This window comes from Phalacrocorax carbo, chromosome 8 (assembly GCF_963921805.1).
Source record: "Phalacrocorax carbo chromosome 8, bPhaCar2.1, whole genome shotgun sequence".
Classification (NCBI taxonomy): Eukaryota; Metazoa; Chordata; class Aves; order Suliformes; family Phalacrocoracidae; genus Phalacrocorax; species Phalacrocorax carbo.
Genome location: NC_087520.1, coordinates 9,419,201 through 9,437,296, shown reverse-complemented (window position 1 = coordinate 9,437,296; position 18,096 = coordinate 9,419,201). Strand labels below are relative to the sequence as shown.

General features: G+C 38.0%; 1 protein-coding gene across 2 annotated transcripts in view; it reads left to right on the top strand.

Annotated features, from left to right (window-relative positions):
- Positions 1-17,731, top strand: part of CLINT1 (clathrin interactor 1) — a 53,561-nt gene extending 35,830 nt beyond the window's left edge. The window contains exons 6-12 of one of the 2 annotated variants that reach the window (XM_064458567.1): positions 281-455; positions 5,478-5,721; positions 6,233-6,314; positions 10,175-10,252; positions 14,273-14,568; positions 15,268-15,472; positions 15,959-17,731. In XM_064458567.1, coding sequence (XP_064314637.1) covers positions 281-455; positions 5,478-5,721; positions 6,233-6,314; positions 10,175-10,252; positions 14,273-14,568; positions 15,268-15,472; positions 15,959-16,320 — 1,442 coding nt within the window. In that variant the 3' untranslated portion in view covers positions 16,321-17,731. The remainder of the gene's footprint in view (positions 1-280; positions 456-5,477; positions 5,722-6,232; positions 6,315-10,174; positions 10,253-14,272; positions 14,569-15,267; positions 15,473-15,958) is intronic. The other variant, XM_064458566.1, reaches the window with a different exon arrangement.
- The last annotated feature ends 365 nt before the right edge of the window (positions 17,732-18,096 follow it).

Here is an 18,096-nt window from a genome sequence, read left to right as displayed (position 1 = left end):
GCGTCCTGATGTGCTGTGCTGTGCAATGCATTAGGATTTTGTCGTTGTCATAAACAAAAGTCTTTGAATCTGCATTCCTGCCACTTAATGATTGGCATTACATGCTGTGCCTTGCTGTAATAGTGTTGATTCAGCACTGTGGGAGCTTTCAGTTTGCTTTGAAAACTTGTAAGGTTTACGTATGTAGGGCAGGGGGCTTGAGAGTGATTCCAGAAAGACCACAGACATTTACTCTTTTTCCTGTTACCTTTAGTGTTTCTTATCTTAATGCCTTACACAGGTGAAAGATATGATCCTGAGCCCAAGTCAAAATGGGATGAAGAATGGGATAAAAAACCAGCCTTTCCATTCAGCGATAAGTTAGGTGAGCTAAGTGACAAAATTGGAAGCACGATTGATGATACCATCAGCAAGTTCCGAAGGAAAGATAGAGAAGACTCTCCAGAAAGGTGCAGGTACTAGTTATTTTAATGTTCTTTTAGTCTGTGAAATTGCTGTTATAAACCTTTTTGACATTGCTACTTATTAGTTACAATACTCCGCCATTCTTTTTGTCTGTATGGAAGCATGTTTGGGTTCAATACCTGCTTCCTGGACTTCTTATGCAGTTCTTACTGGCCTTGGGGGATAATGTAGCTGTCAATAGTTAACTGCTCATGGCTGCCTTCCATTACTGCCCCTAGCTTAGATAGCTGCTAGCAAAGCACGGAATTTGGCTGAAATTTCTAAGCTTTTCCTTGTCACAGCAATTCAGTGGTCTTTGTCGCACCAGTATACTGGAGGCTGCCATTTAATGCTACAGTTGTTCTGAATGCTGAAGTACCAAAGAGGAGTAAGATGTAAAATTGCGTAGACCTGCCTTGACACAGTAGTTCTTCCCAGGGCTGATCTCGGGAAGAACAGACTTCAGGCAAATTATTTCACTATTTCAAAAAAGAAAAAAAAATTCAGTTGAACCTTCTCAAGAAACTTGTATTCTACATCTGGCCATTAAATTTTTCCAGCAAGGAAAAAAACCTACCCAGCTTTGCCTGCAGAAAGAACTTTAAATATGCCACACTTCAACAGGGGCATTGAATTTTATTATCTGGAGATCAAATTTGTACTTAACAGATTCTGAAATTGCTGTAGAGATAGTGCTTAAGTATGTTGAAGTAATTCCCTTTGGGGAAACAACTTAAAATTCAAATTTGCACTGAGGTTTGATTAATATTTTTACAGGAATATCTTCAGAAGTGTTCACACATATGAGCGTATAAAAGTACACATGCACGTGCACATACTTGTGCATGTTTGAAAATTCAAGCAATTTTGCACTGAGACAAATCTAATGGTAGCATTGCTGAGAAAAAGGCAATATGGTCCTCTTGCAAAGGCATTAATAAATCATAAAACTGGTATTCTTTGCACACATCAGGGTTCCCTCTCAGAACTTACTATCAATAGACTACAAAGGAGGGATCAGAAGAAAAGTAAACATTTAAAATTTAACAATGGTATATTGCTGTGTGATTTTCTGTACTTAGCTTTAAAAAGCAACTTGTCACATGACATCTGTAAAGCTTGCTATCCACACTTCATGTAGAGGAGGTACAGTAAACATTTTTTATCTTAACTTCCTTTACTTTATTTCTGAATGGCTCCCGGTGTCTTGCTTTTGCTGACACAAAGTGTTGCACCTTCCAGTGTTCCAGACAGTCCTTTCTGCAGTCTAATCTTTATAAAAAGCAGCTTATTTTGAGGACTTCTCCACTGTACATCTCTTCCCCAAGTTACATTCATCTTTTCTGTGGCTAACACTACATCTTTCATTTTTGTTTTGGTCTTGTAACCCTTGTCCCTTTGTTACTTTTCTTCTGGGTGGTTTTTTTTTTTTTGTAAATGTCAGGTGTGGTATTGTCTTGAAACTTATGAAAGTAATAAACCCAGAACTTGAAAAAAAAGGAAGATTTTTTTGGGGGGGCGTACATCAGCAAAAACAATTTGGTAGTTGCTGGTTATCCTGCCGTAAAGATGAATCCAAGTTGCAGCAGCATGGCTTCACTAATGTTGCTTCGGCTACCAGCCTGAAACTTCCTTTTGGAAGGTTATTTTATCAGTATATTGAAATGAAGTGATTTCTTTCTACAGAAGGCATCAAAGGATCTAAAAAGATTGAACTCAAGGTTATAGAATGTCTGTCTATCTATACTTAAAGATACTGTAAATACAAATTAATTCATGTTATATTAACAGAATACTATTTTCTCTATGAACTTAAATATTGAAACTGAATAGAAACATGAAATTTTAGTTATCGTATGACTTAAGCCTACAACAACTTAAGTCTCTTGTAAATGCTTCATGAGATCCATGAATTTCTGTGTTTTCACACTTCAGCAAACTTTTTTCTAAAAACAAAGAAGCCTTGCAAAAATTTGCTCGTTCATTTGTAGCCTGCTGCTATATAACGATATTGAATTAAGTTGTAATTTTCCTTGGAAAAGTGACTAAATGGTGATACTTGCTCAGCTGGCAAATCTGCTGTTGTATGTTCTATTGTTTCAATCCTAATAGCTTTATAAATCATTATTACTTCAGTACTGTGACTTAAGGCCTCTATTGGCTTTACATGTATTCTTTGTGCTTGATACATTTCACAGTAGTTAATGGGATTTGGATGAGTCTTTACCTCCAGCATGCACACCAGAAGAACTTGGCCAAACTTCTGGATTTCTGACTCTACTTGCAAAGCTTGTAGCTTGCATAGAAGGAAAAAAAATGCTTGAAGTAACTAAGAAATTAACCTGAGATATAGCTGGCTTGAGCTGACAGTAGATTTCAGTGAAACTGCAGTTCACACAGCTCACTCTGGAGAAGCCTGGTCTGCTCCTTATTCTGCAGAAGAAAAATGTTAGTACTGCTGTGGGGGAATTGGTTTCTTTTTTCCGGTAATATATCGCCTTGGAAGTAGAGAAGACCAGAAACAATACCCCATGAGGTGGGAAAACCTCCTGTTTTCTGTCATAGTGCTTGTTAGTTCGTAGGTCTTCAGCAAATAAACCAATTGCTGCCCTGAGTCTAGCCTTGTATGCTGAAGTTTTACTTTCTAAATTCCCTGCAGAGAGGCAGAGGTTTTTCTGAAACATTACACTTTTTTTCATAAGAATTCTTAAACTCTGTCCTTGTTTCTCCAGTATTCGGAAAGGTTGATGCAAGTAACAATGGAAAAGAAGCAAAACTTCAAGTACTAAATAAAAGGATGCAACAGTCATGTTTTAAAGGCAACTTCCATGTAAGGAATTACTTCTGTAGTAGGGGTATAATTCATTCAGATAGTCTTAAACTATCAGTAAACCATTTTATTGCCTTAAAGAATGTTGGGAAAAAAAAAAACCAACCTACTATACCACAGAAACCTCAAGGCAAAGAAAAAGAACGTGTATCCATACTTTGGTTCCTGGAAGTTGCAACCATGCACTACTTCTGCAGAAGTTACTTTTAATTATTTGGTACAATGCTAGCTGTAATTTTTATTTTTAAGTTCATTCTGCAGTTCTCAGATGAAGCACTGCAATTTTTACATTCTGAGCACAGTAAGCACACTTAAAGGGAACATTAATCTGTAATGTTTCTTCTTCCTTTTTTTGTTAATGTGACCATTAAAGAAAAATAACAAAAAACCCCAGATCTCCTGAGACAGTTTGGAAGCAGTACAGGTTGTCACAGAAAATTGAGTATTGTAATAATTGTCCTGCTTCCTGGCATATATGTTTAATTTTTCTCAAAATTATTTAGACATTTATTTTGCTGTAAATCACCAAAGACTCGCTTTTTTCATTCTTACATTAGTGAGATTAATTGCTACTAGTTCTGTAGCAGTAGCTCCATTGATCAGACTTAGACAGCTGTCAATCACTTCCTCAACCCACAGAACACGGACATGGACTAGGCAGACTCTGTAGTGATGGCGAGCAGTACGCTGCAGCAGGTTTTAAGATGCTGAGCCTTAGTTTGTGATTGTCCTGCTCCTAGATACTTTCAACACGCCTCTGAAAGGCAGCATCATCCAGACTCCTCGGAGGCGTTTAGGATGGATGTACCACGTGTGCCATGCTCATGTGCAGACGAGTCTTCTCTAGGGGCTTGTATTAAAATCCGGATGACACAAATGACAACGCGGTCAGTGGTCTGCTGTGATGCATTTGTGCACGTAGGTAGGCTGTCAGCAGAAATCCAGAACTGGAACACCAGGCCTGTGGTTGCAGGTCAGGTTGAAGTGCCTTGGAAGGACAATGCAGTTTGAGCTCTCTTGTCTGTGTAAGGCTGACTCAAGCAAATGCCGGTAGTCACTAGGCTGGCTAGCAGCTATGATATTTGTCTTTTAAAAATAAAAAATTTAAAAAGGGAGTGAGCATTTATATTCATTGATGTTAATGAATTGAGCCATCCCCAGTGGTGAGTAGGTAATATGCATAGAGGAAATGACATGTGCAATGTATTCCAGAAAGCACACTATTGTTAACAGAAAACAAAGGCTACCCTCCAGAGTATATTGTAGTTACTGTCATATTCCCACTGACAAAGGGGCAGCCTTTCTTAAATTTTGCAGTTTTAGTATTCTAATGCATTATTAAAATATTAAAACCTTCCACTTTCCACTATGTTGCTAAGGGAATTACTATTTCAAAATACATTTCAATATATTTAAGCTTTCTCTACGGCAATTTTCACTATTATGTACAAATCTTACCTCAGTGATAACGGGCAACATGACTCTTGGTGGGGGGCAATTGGTTTGTTTGTGAAAGACTTAAAATATGAAAGTAGAAAATGTAATAGCTCAAACAACTATTATGCAGTGACATCTAAAAAGTTTTCACCTAAAATGGTGACACTTCTGTTCTTTTACATTTTAAGAATAAATGTGTGTTCTCTGATAGAAAATGACTAGTATCATTGCATTGCATATTTCTGTAAACATTCTTTTTCCACAAACATTTTAAAGAATATAAAAGCCTGTTTCTCTGGAAAGGGACATGAGTTTAAATAGGAATGGAATTCTTGAAATCTGAAAGGCAGCACCTGTATTTGGTTCACTGCTGTTGGTGTAAGTACTGTGCAGACCTGCCAGCTTTCTGTTGCTGAAGAGTTATATACTGTGTGTGGGAATTCCTGTCAGAAGGTAATTAAATGGGCTGGATTTAAACACTGATTTCCTATTATCCTTTGCCATGGATTTGCAGTTCATGTTTAACAAAACAACTTGCTTTTCTTCATCACTTTTCGTACAATAGAGGCAATGCGGTGTTGTGTAGATGCATTATGTAAGGGTAAAACATTTCCTTTCTCAAATGTAGGAGGAAGCAGTATTTTTATTATGAACCATTACTACGAGGAACTACAGTAACCAAAACTCTTGTGGCTTAAGCCAAATGTCCACTTAAGGAACTGAGTCGTCCGTGACGAATGGTATTCTATCACTCTTGTTTTTCTAGTGACAGTGATGAGGAAAAATCAAGACGAGGTAAATCTCCCAAAGCCGAATTTAAAGATGAAGAGGAGACTGTGACAACAAAACACATTCATATAACACAAGCTACAGAAACTACCACCACCAGACACAAACGCACAGCAAATCCTTCAAAAACCATTGACTTGGGAGCAGCAGCACATTATACAGGGGATAAAGCAAGTCCAGAACAGAATATTGCTGCTCATACTGCACAGCCGACAGCAAAGGTGAGACAGCAGAGCACGATAAAGCATGACTTTGGAAACAGTTTTCTTCTAACCTCTGAGACAATTTCTAGTTCAGGGTAGAATTTTTGTTATGCAGCTTCAAGGGAACTGTTTTATCAAAAATGTTTAATTGGGGTTTTCAAAGGCAGGGGAACAGTTTAATTACAGAATGCCTTTTTGTGTGATTGCATTAAGGTGTAGAATTTTTTAAATGTAGTCATTACCATCATTATCTTACAGCAAAGATAAAACCTTGGCCTGAAGTGTGAAGGATTCTCTAAACCTGCACACTTATTGACAAGTTATCAAGTTCTTCAGTTATCAGAAAAAAACCTGAGCCGTTCACTGCTTGATTTGAAATTTGGCCAGGTTCCAGTGATTGTTGGTGTCAAAGACAAATCTGCCGTATCTCCAAAACAAAGCACCCAAAAAACCCAGAAAACTTCTCAGTGTCATTTAAGATGAGTGATGACATCATGAGATGAGATCTGTTGTGTGATTTCTTCTTCAGGCTTCTGTTCCCTCTGGCAGCAAGTCATCTAATGACCTGGTTGATCTGTTGTTTGATGGAACTAGCCAGCCAGTCTCAACAGGTAGGCACGCTTTGGTTTTATTTTCTTAATGCGTATTTTGAACCATTTCTGAGGCTAAGCCTGTTTGTTATCTAGATAAAATAGTAGATAAATTGAGACATTAATACTAAAAAAATTTAGAGCTGCCAAGAACCTTTTGTAGCAAGGTACTGTGTGTGCTATTGTATGGGACTAAAAAATGTTAGCAGCACAAAGATTAACTGCCAGATATGTCTGTCAGAAACTGTGATTGTAACAGTTATTTATAATTAACTCTAAAAGCAAGTGCAATCCATTCACATCCAAGCATTTCTCACGGTGCAATTCAAAGGCTAGGCAGCTTGGAGATAGACAATCTTCATATAAGCTTATCTAAAGTATATGATGAACATGTTTCTTACTTTGTCTTGGCACTTGGTTGATCCCAACCCTAACACCAAAAAGAAATTGCTACCCAAAAGTGAAATTATTAATTGTGAAACACATCCCTTCAGTTTCTAAATGTGCGGTTGAATTTTAAGTCCATTAACTTTCATATGGACTTACCCTTATGCTCTCAAAATGCTGTTTCTTTTTAGGAGTGTGTTAAATTTCAGTAAATTGCATACAGGATTGATAGAGGGGTTCCGGGGTTTGGTGGTTTGCTCTTCAAAACCTAAAACTTTGAAGACTTGTTATTGTGCTTACAGGTTCTTAATATTGACAGTTTTGATTGTGGCCAGCATGGAATAGAAAAGGGACTTCCATGCACTTGTGGTTTAATGCCGCAGTTGGGAGAGAGTTAACTGTGAGCAAAATTTTTGTTTAATGATCACTTTGAATAGCAAATAAAATGTGAGCATGTGCCTTTTCAGATAGAAACCTTTCCTATGACTTCTCTCCCTTACAAATAAGCAATTTCTATTATTATATATGGGATCATATTCACAGTGTTCGTAGAAATATATGTGTGTATCTTGGGGCCAACACATACTCAGCTGCAGGCTTTGTTTTAAAGACAATGTAACATCACATGAGACTGTACCAAATTTAAGGAACAACTTATTTTGCTTTAATAAAATGAAAAAATAACTTCATATACAAAGGTGTTCATTGTGTATTGGAGTTACCACAGTTTCATGGAATTTTAAGATCCTGGATCAGACCCCAAATCAATACTGAAACTTCTCCTATCCACCTCTTAGGGGAAAAGAGGTTAGAGCCTTTTTATTTTATTTATATACATATGTGTATGTTTTTATTATGTATAAAAATAAAGTCACATTGAGAATAGATGTTTCCACTTCAAATTGAGCTTTCCCATATTTCAAACAGAACTATGTCAGCTTCCGTGTTACAGTGTAGTTCAATCTTTCATCAGTTTGGTTCTTTGCTCTGTAGTAAGCCTTTTTTTCTTTTTGCCCTTTTTCTTCTTTTTCCCAAAGCAGCATTTAGAAATGGTGTTGAGAAGAGGCGTATTACCAGCTGGTCCTGCTAAATAACCTCTTTGCTGACCTGCGAAGGCAGATGGAAAGGGTTCATTTGTAGTGACAGATCTCACATGGGAATCTTTGAGGATAGCTCATGTTGAGAAGATTAGCGCTGTCCTTCACGTGCAGGTCACTTGTTATGACCACTGTTCCTTGCAGCACAGGGTGTGGGAACATTCCCAGTGTCAGGCAAGACTCAGGGAAAGGGTCAAATGCAGCCTTTGATCTGTCCTGTGAAGGAACTGGCAGGGAAGTCATGTGAATTCAGGGAACTCAGAATTTGCTTATCTATGTATTTTCAGGTGCAGAGATGTGGAAGAAGGTTGGTGAGGCTTGGGGGTTACATATTGCTAGAGCAACACAATTTGTCTGTGAAGGGGATGGTTGGTTTCTGTAAAGGAACGATCTGTTTGAGAAGATGTAGAATCTATGGTTAGACCTGCTAGAAATAATTTTATGGTGTTACTGGAGGTGTTACTTTAGTCTTGGCTGGTGATACCTTTCTCTAAAGTGCTACTGCATTCAGCTGAAGCTCTGCCGTCTCTTGAACTGTTTCATTAGAAGACAGGCAATAGAGGTGGAAGAAAAATTGACTTGACTAAAAATGTTACAGTATTATTTTGGGTTTGTTTTAAAATTAAATTAACCCCTAGATACTCTGTCAAACAGCCCAGGGATAATAGGTGTAGCATAAGAGCACTGGGTTTGTTTTTCTCTCGAGGATGTGGTCAAGAGTGTCATCTGGGGTGCTCATTCTGATATAAACCCTCAAATTATTAACCTGTTCTGAACTCTGTAAGGACACATGCGATGAAAAAAATTATTTGACAGTGTTCATTGCAGTAGGCAGAGTAAAGATGATCAGAACATGTGTTTCAGCTTGATATTTCACTGGGTCATTTTACCCTTTTTCATTTCAGGTTGTAGTCAGTATAAAACTTGTACACAAACATATGCAAGATGCTTATTAGATCACTTCAGCTTGTGTTGAAGAATTTTCTTAACTTTGTGTGAAATCTTCTCCCTCTTGAAAAGGCAGTAAAAGGATTTCAGTAGAGCTATATTTCTGAAAATTCAAAGAGACCATCCTTGCATTCCCTTCTCATGTCTTGTATCATATGCTACACACTCAGCAAGAAAAGACATTTCCCCTTGGAAGAACAGTCGCCTTCCTGGCAATGTCTACAGTAAAATAACATTAAAAAGAAATACAAGTACACATGTATTAGAAAGTGAATGGTTCCTTTTATTACTGCTAGCCATTTATTAAAAAGGAGATGGTTCTAGTTTAATTAACCCAGTTGAGAGCAGCAGATGGGGCAGAATGTCTTGCAGCGATAAGACAATTCAGAAATGGCACCAGATGTTGGAAGCTGTCCCTGGTGGTGTTTGAGTGCAGCACAGATGTTCCAGTCCCACCTGGCTAGTTTCTAAGCACTGCAGGCTAAGCAGCTGTGATGTAACCTATATAATGTATGCATAACACTAAAAGCAAAATAATTGAACTGCTGCAGCTTCTTCTAAGGGTGGGACTGCTTGGAGGTGAAATCTTTGAGGACAAACAAATAAGGTCAACTTCTTAGCTTTCTCAGGTCAGTGGAATACCTACCTAAAAGCGATAGCAAGGAAAATTTGTTGATTTTTTTTTTGTAAACTGGTCTTTTATTTATTTGGGGAAAAATAAACCAAAACTAGCATTCCAGTATGGTTCTTATATCTTTCTTCTGTTTTTACATCTTGGCTCTACTTTTTCAGTGAAAAATTGTTACTATGCTGTATTCAGAAGTTAATAATTTATGTGCTGTATACAAACGTCTGGTTGAGAAACTTAATGTTCCTGCTGTAGAAAGGAAGCAAACTCATAAAAAAATGAACACAAATGCAAGCTCTGTCCTTGAAATCCCAATTCAAGATCACTGCAGAATCATTCAATGTTTTAAGTAACACGAACACTAAATATAAGGCAACATGGAATTTTTCATAGTAAGCATAATAAACTTAATTTTTTACATTAAGAATGTTTGGCTTTTTACATATTACACTTCCAAAGGTTTAATTTTCCAAACTGCCAAACTAGTAGCATCCCTCACTAGTTAAAACCTTGCTAACCTTTTAATCTCTCTAAAAATAAATTTAGAGATAGCAAAGACTTGTGTCTTTTTAGTTCTTCCCTAGGAAGACAAAATTGCAAGTTCTGCAAGGCAGTTGGAAATAAGCCAGTTTATTGTTGTTCAGGTCTGTATAAATATGGTATGGTGACGAACAGCAAAACCAGTGCCAACTTAGGGAGCAGAATCAATAAATCCATCTTGCCATATACAGAAAAGCTTCTCTTCCTGAATCCCTCACGCAGTTGTTGCAATGGATCTTTGCACAATCCTGTAACAGCAGTTGGCTCCCTTCTGTTTCTAGGTGGATCAACTGACCCGTTTGGAGGATTTGCTGATTTTAGTTCAGCTGCTGCTTCAGCAAGTTTCCCATCATCTCAAGGTAGGATTAATTTACAGATTGAAATTGAAAAGCTGTTTAAAGGCAGAAAAAGGGGAAGAGATGCCACATGGCATTATTGAAAGTCACTTCCCTTTCCAGGGCAAACTGTGGTTTTGTTATGTGTGGGTGGGTTGGCTTGTTTGTTTGTTTGTGTTTTTCTTAGTGAACCACAAGTGCTATATTGAGTAAGGAAGGCAGCTGCTGTCTGGCACAACACGTGTCTCATTGGACCTGAAACTTTTAATGAACTTTATTTCAGAAAAATGTTAGTAGGAATTATAAATATATCCCTGTCCGTCTAATAATATAAGAATATAATAAGGCTTAAAACGTAGCTCTAATTTTCAAATGCACTGAAACAAGATGTGACTTCTGGAGTGGGAAAGTAAAAGCCTGAAATAAACAAGTGTGGGTCTAAATGCTGGCTGAAGAGCGCTCATCACACAGTTCAAAAAAGAGCCCAGAGCATCCCACCTCTGCAGTTGTGGGCAAGGGGTATTCTGATTGGAGTTCTAGAGTGATGAATGCTTCAGGATGACAGTATTTGTTTCCAAAATGACTGGAAAACTGGCTGTAGTGGCAAGACCATTCAGTTTATTAATCATCATAGTCTTCCCAGTGTTCTATGTAAGGTTATTCAACTATTAAATTTGCAATAAAAAGCATTCATTTTGTAAATCCTTGAACAGTTTGCAAGCTTTTCAGATACAGGTAGGTATTAATTATAAAAAAAAAAAGAAAAAAGTTAGCTGCCCTGGTGGGATAAAAAGACTTGCATGAAGTGCTTGATAGTCTGGTTTGCTTGCTTGTGGTAATGCTGTGAATTGGAAAGTTGTTAGAAGGGTTTTATGCTGCTGTTTATAGTTTCTGGTTGTACGCGAGGACTCAGGTTGGTCTTAAAAGCTTTAATAATATGGGCAGAACAATAAATTAAATGGTTAAGTTGAACAAAACCGAAAGGTGGGATCTTGTTCAATGGAAAATAGCATCCCACCTGTGCTAGAAAAATGAGTCCCTAAAGATGTCCTCAGCTCCCACCTGTCTCCTAAGGTTTTAAAAAAAGTTTGTAATTGTTTAGAGAGACGTAATTGCATTGGCCTTGTCAGATGGCGTAATGAGGGGAGCCTGAGACAGGGCTTCCAAAGCTTCCAAGGATGTCTGGGTTACTATTGGAAGGCCTTGTACATTAGAGGGGGAGTCAGTCACATGATGTCTTTTGTACCCACTACAACCTCACTGATGGCTTTTGAAGTTGCATATATGCACTTGTGGGATGAAGCTGACCAGCACTTTATTTTAGCTTGGCTAAATAACAATTTGTTACAGTCTTTTTCCCTTTTAGGAGAAGCCTATTAAATAAAAGATACCTAGTTCCTACTTAAGCGAGGCATGAACAAGTCCCTGCCAATCACAAGAGCAAGACTTTAGTAATGCTTGCTGGGACAGCGCTCAGTTTTGCCCTTGCCTGGTTGCGCAGCACAGTTTAGAGCTGTCGCGTGTCTGTACGGTTGGCTCAGTGCATGTGCAATCATTTTGTATGCAAACGTACAAGCTGTTATATAGACATGGCCAGTGTCTGAAAAATGTTTCCCTTAAAATTGGACTGAAAAAAAAATATGCTGGGAATTTGCACCAAAAGCAATCGACTTCCTTCTGGCGAAGTGTTTTTGGGAGCCTACAGTGCTACCCAGACAGGACAGCGCTGCAAACAAACATGGCGTGGAGGGAGCTGGCTGGCTATCTTAGGTGAAGTTAATTTGGGTAGTAGTGGTGTTTGTGGCTGGGGGTTCCCAGCAAGGGTGTAGGATTAAGTCCAGAATGAGAAAAGAATAGCAAAGAGGTTGATCAGCAAACCTACCTGCCAGCCAGCTTTTAGTCAGCATGTTTATAAGCTCTTCCTTTGTTTTGCTGTGTTAGGAAAACTGCTGGGCATGAATTAGTTAATACACCTTTAACTTGCATGGCAGGAAAGAGCTGCTCTTTTTTTTTCCAGGCTTTCATAGTCAAAACCAAGTTGTTTTGCAAACACAAAGCCGCCTACTATGCAAATAACTTGTGTGTTAATACAGTCTAAATTGATACAATCCTTTATCTGCATTAACATGATTAATCTATTCCAATCACCATTATGCAAGGGACAAGGAGTCCTGTGAAATGATTAATCATTCCTGAACAGCGTAAGCCCCTCTAGAAATCTTTTCCTTCTTGATTAATCATCTTTGAAGTTCTACTGAAGGGGCAAAACCTTATACCTTTTACCCCCACTTCCATTATTGGTGCTCAGTGCACAGGTCTGAACACAGAAGCAGCTCACTCAGCATTTACTCATCTATCAGGAATATTTAAAGTAGGTTTTAATTTTTAATATGTAATGCTAATTGAAACATTCTTATATAGCCCCTCTTTGTGAGGGAGATCAAAGCACATGTTCTAGTAAGGCCCTAAGCTAATGAATATTTGTCCACTTCATGCACTGAAGTTGTCAGCAATACTTGCATTTTATGAACAGATTTACCCTCCTACTGTTCTTTAAATTCTAATGTATTGGTAAAGATGAGGATGACTGAATGTTGAAGGTGTGTGCTGATAAATATTTACATGGAGTGTAAAAGACTGCTGCAGTTACCTTTTGAGTGGGTAGAAAACAGTTGTAGAAAATTGCTGTGGGTGGCTGTTACAGAACTAGCCATTGTATAGGTTAGGAAGTGGCAACTGGCACTAGATTCATCTACCCCAGCTTTACGTGCTTGTCTTCATTTGCTCGTCTAAAGAAATTCAAGGGATGATTTAACTGGTCATTAGAACTTAAAAGTTGATTTCATATGGCAATGACATTGCTTGTGACTAAGTACTGAAAGTGTATCAGTGACATAATCAAAAAGCTGACCTGTACAATGGCCCAAACTTGGAGCAAGATTCACTGTGTAACAGTGAGAGCTGTTTAAATGGCGTTGCTTTATTTTTAGCATCTCCTGTAGATGTTTTTGTAAGCTTTTCTTCCTCCATCACTCCTTTGAAGTAACCCTTTTCTTGTTAATAGAAAAAACATGGTTTTGAGGGAGATAACATCTCATCCCATTTGACTCAAAGGTTATGACATATTCTCAGTTCACTGGTTTGTGTCTCTGGACATCTGTGCTCCTGAAGTAGGTACCCTTGCTGTTGTCTACAAACAGCTTACACTATTAGGCTCTTCACAGTGAGATACAAAGAGCTGTAAGTTGCTGTGCTTTGATTTAAATGCTTGTCTACAAAAGCCCTGGTATATTGAAATGAAACAAAGTTTAAGTGATGAACTAAGAGTTCAGCAAAGCTGCTGCTGAGAGAATTCTTAGATCCAAGATTGAATTTCTGCTTCAAGCTGAGGCATTTAGTTCAGGAATCAAATTTAGAAAACTTAATGTGGTTTTTCATGAGCACTTCATGGGATGGGAAGAAATTATTCCATATCACCTCAAATAAGAATTCCCTGGCAACCTGCTTTCAAAGTTCTGGTTTTTATTCCCCTCAGCATTGTTTTATACAAAGAGCTACTAACTGTATATAAACAAATTTTAAAGTAGTTCTTTTATCATGATGGATTTTGCTTTATCGAGTGGCTCATTTCTGACAACTGTTCTCTCCGCAAATACCAGAGCACTGAGATAAAAAGTTGATAAATATTATCAAAGTTCTAGGTGTTGTTTTGACTAGAGCTTCCAATCTACCCCTAAGTTACCTTTTGGTCATATTTCAACTAAAGAAAACCTGTCCCTGCATGTCTCACATCCACAGGTGACATTATCAAACATCCTTCTTACTGTATATGCGTTTTTCATATTTACTTCGCTACCTTGTTAAAATTGTTGGAATATTCATGAGAGGGAATGATGTCCAGATGGAGGTTCTACCTGCAGATGTTAATCTGGACGGACACAGATCAGCTCTCATTTGTTTCAGTTCATGGACTATGGCATTTGCTCAGTGTCTTTCTCTAAGTCTTCTGCCTGCCTTCCTCCTGCACTGTTGCCTTTCCTGCAGGTACAGCAACAAGTGGAAATGGAGACTTTGGTGACTGGAGTGCCTTCAACCAAGCTTCTCCTTGTCCCAGTGCTTCATCTGGAGACCTCTTCAGCAGCACAGCACAGCAGCCAGCTATAGAGCTCTTCAGTAGCTCACAGCCAGCTTCTGGCCAGCCTCCAACTGCTTCAAATTCTACTGATCTTTTTGATTTGATGGGCCCCTCTCAGACAACCATGACCTCTTCTCAAAGCATGAATTTCTCTATGATGAGCTCCAACGCTGTGGGTGTCAGTTTACCCATGTCAAGGTCACAGGTATGCTGCTATTTGTACAATTTGCTAATGACCTTCCTCAATCAATCTTCTCCGTAATCACAATTTTGACAATTAATCCGTTCCACTCCTGGAGTCCATACCTAGTTGCTCAGATGTTGTGTTCAGCATTTTGTAAGACAGTTTTGTCCAAAAACGTTTGCATAGCCTCCTAAAAAGAAAAGGTGTCAAATTTTCTTGAAAATCCTCCTTTTATAAGCTGATCTTCATTGTTCTATGAGTGTTGCTCCTTTGATGGGAACGACAAGGTTGGTGATACATTAAACCTTAAAGGCATCCTCCACAGAATGGTACAGGTTTCAAGTGGGTGGAGGTGAGGACTGGTCTGTTCTCCAAAACACACAAGTGCCTGCTTCACTAGAGAGTGGGTTTGGAAACCTTAACAGGTCAGCTTGGTGTTATGAGGGAAAAAATCGGTATGTTTGAGCTCAAAACTTGACCACAGAGGATCACTGTCATTCCACATATTGATATGGGGGCTTGGCTTACGAAATACTCTTTTAACACACTCTAATGGTGTAACAGCACATGGCAACACTGCTTTGGAAGAGCTGAAGTTCATGGCTAAAAGCCTCAATGGCTTTTTGTTGTATTCTGTAGAAAAATTAATGCCTGTCTTTCAGTCGAGACACCTATTAGTAAATTGTTTCAAGTGGAACCCAACAAGCTTTTCTTTTTTAGCCTCTGCAAAGCTTGAACACTATGATGCCGAAGCCTAACCCTCTTTATAATGCAAGCACAGAGATGGTCCAGAAGAACACAAGCAAAACTCTACCCTCAACTTGGTCAGATCCCAGTGTAAATATCAGTTTGGACAATTTAGTACCAGGGATGCAGCCTTCCAAACCCCAGCAGCCATCACTTAATACCATGATGCAGCAACAAAGTAAGTGATCATTGCAGTGGTTTGCATGCATGCTGAGCCCTGTATGTGTTTAGTAGGTTGTCCTTGAGATGGAGTATTCTGTCAGTTGCTGTTTTCCTATGTTTAGTCGTAATTGTTTCTTAAACTACTACAATGCTTCTGACACAAGTGGTATTTTGAAATGGAGACTAATGTGCTAGGAGGCTGGTATCTGCACGTGTGCTTCCTGTGGAGTTTGCACCATTGCTGAATTTTGATTTCAAGCTCCCTAATCTGTAGATTTCTCTAGAATATGCATATTAGCATATATCAGTATAAAATGCTATTTAAAACTTCTAAAAGTTTTTGAGGCTTCACATAGAAAATAGGAAAACAAGTGAAATAGCTATAGTTTTGGCCATTGTATCTTTTGTTCACAGCAGTTACCACAAGTTTCTTAAAATACGTGAGCGTCTTCAGCATCAGATTCCGATTAATGTCTTTTGTGTCCTGTTCTCTGTTTTGCAGATATGCAACAACCTATGAATGTCATGACTCAAAACTTTGCAGCCGTGAACCTCAATCCTCAGCCTAACATGATGCCTGTTCGACCCCAGACAAGCCCATTGATGGGAGGGCCCATTCCTGTGGGGATGGGAATGCCCAGTGTGATGTCAGGTACGATGGGAATGACTTCCATGGCACCCACACCTATGATGAACCAGGGAATGATGGGAATAAACATGAACATGGGCGTGCCAGCTACAGGAATGGGTTTGACGGGCACAATAGGAATGGGGGTACCCAATATCGCTATGACCTCGCTGACTCCTGGGACTGTACAACCCAAGCAAGATGCCTTTGCAAATTTTGCCAATTTTAGCAAATGAAGATTGTAAAATAAATAAATAAAATGAAATAAAAATTAAATGAGCAGACTGAATGAAGGATTTTTAGCTGCGTAAATATAGCTGGGGAAGGGATGGAAAACGCTGATCAATACTTTTGGTTGTTTTTTTTTTTTCCTTTTGTCAGTTAAAGTGTCTACATAAAGAACCAAAAGCTATTTTCTAGATGTTGATGTAACTAGTATTCAAATTCTGGAGAGGTGAAAGGCTCTTCGAAGGCATGTTAGATGATTTTGCAAAATAATTTGTATTGAGACCATCAAAAAATCTTTCCTACGTAGAAGAACCAATTTTAACTTTGAGACTTGATGGAAGACTGGAATGGGGGTTGGGTAAAAATGTTTGAATCTAATTTTATACTTTTCTTTTTTCTTGAAGAGTTTGACTTTCTTTTCCCCTTCTCCCTGACCACTTTGGCATAATTGGATCATTCCTTTTACTACCACTGAGTCCACAATTGAAGTCACTCAAGTACTATGATCAGTTTTTTATAAGAATATATATTTTTGTCCAAAAAATGGCTTACGTATGTGATTATGGCTAATTCAAAGGGACCTGGAATGTATATATACTTTTGCTAATGTTCCAGCCACACTGCTATATTGCCCAAATTTTTATTGTAAGAATCCTCTGAGCAATTTGGTGATCAACCAATTTTTTTGGATCTTAACGTCCTTCTATTGTTATAACTGATATCCAGTGCAAGTCTGGGAGAAGCTTTATCCAAGACTGCTGGAAGGTTTCCTTTCCGAAAAACTCCAGAAAATGCACTTTCTTATGCCACTTTTGCAGTGGCAGTTAGCATCCTTTGTGCCACCAATATCCCGATGGAGCCACTGGTTTATGGCATCAGCAGCAGTCAAAAGGCAAAAATATTTATTTTTTGCATCATTAGAAATAAATAACAAGGTGAATTACACTTAAGTTATGTAAGTCTATAACCCTACCTAATCCAACACCATTGGATTTTAGCTTTTATACAACCTTTGATTTTTTTGTGTGTGTGTAAATATGGCATTAGCAGCTGTGGAATCCAATAGAGGAGTAAAAAAAATATATATTAATAAAGGAAACCTGTAGCAGTCAAAGATTTTACTGATTTACTGGAAACAAAAGAATGAATTATGGTTTTGGGGGGTTTTGTTTTTCCTTCTGTAATTCTGCATTTAAGTTCACATGAATCATGATTCTAGGATCTGGAATACAAAGACATTGTTACATTCACAAGCTGGGAATATTGTTAAGAATGAGCACTATACTATAGGTATGAAATTTATTGCCTCCCTTTTCTTATGTTGGATTTCTTTTTTTATTATGAAATTGATAAAACTTTGTTTCCATTGTATTCATCATGTTCTGTTATACATAACATTAAAATGTTCATTAAAATCAATGTTGGGCTGCTTTTCCTTTCATTCCATTTGACATTTATGAGAGCATTTGGGAAAAAAAATAATTATAATTTGGGCAAAGTAATTTTTATAAATAATTTAAAATTGTTTAATGACTTCTTATCTGAAGCCTTTCCTATCTGGTTCTACTGTTAGGAATTAAAAATGAAGCAGGCAAGATATCCTGACCCGCTCCAGCCTTGCTAATGCTCCATCTACAACATTTCTAATTAGGCAGAAATTCATGTACTTCAGCTAAGTGGTAATGAAAAGTGATTCATTTGCTGAATAAGAGATGAGAGTGAGTGTAATTAGCTGACTGCGGTTTTTAATCTTTCAACAATTCAATGTGTTTAAATTAGTTTCA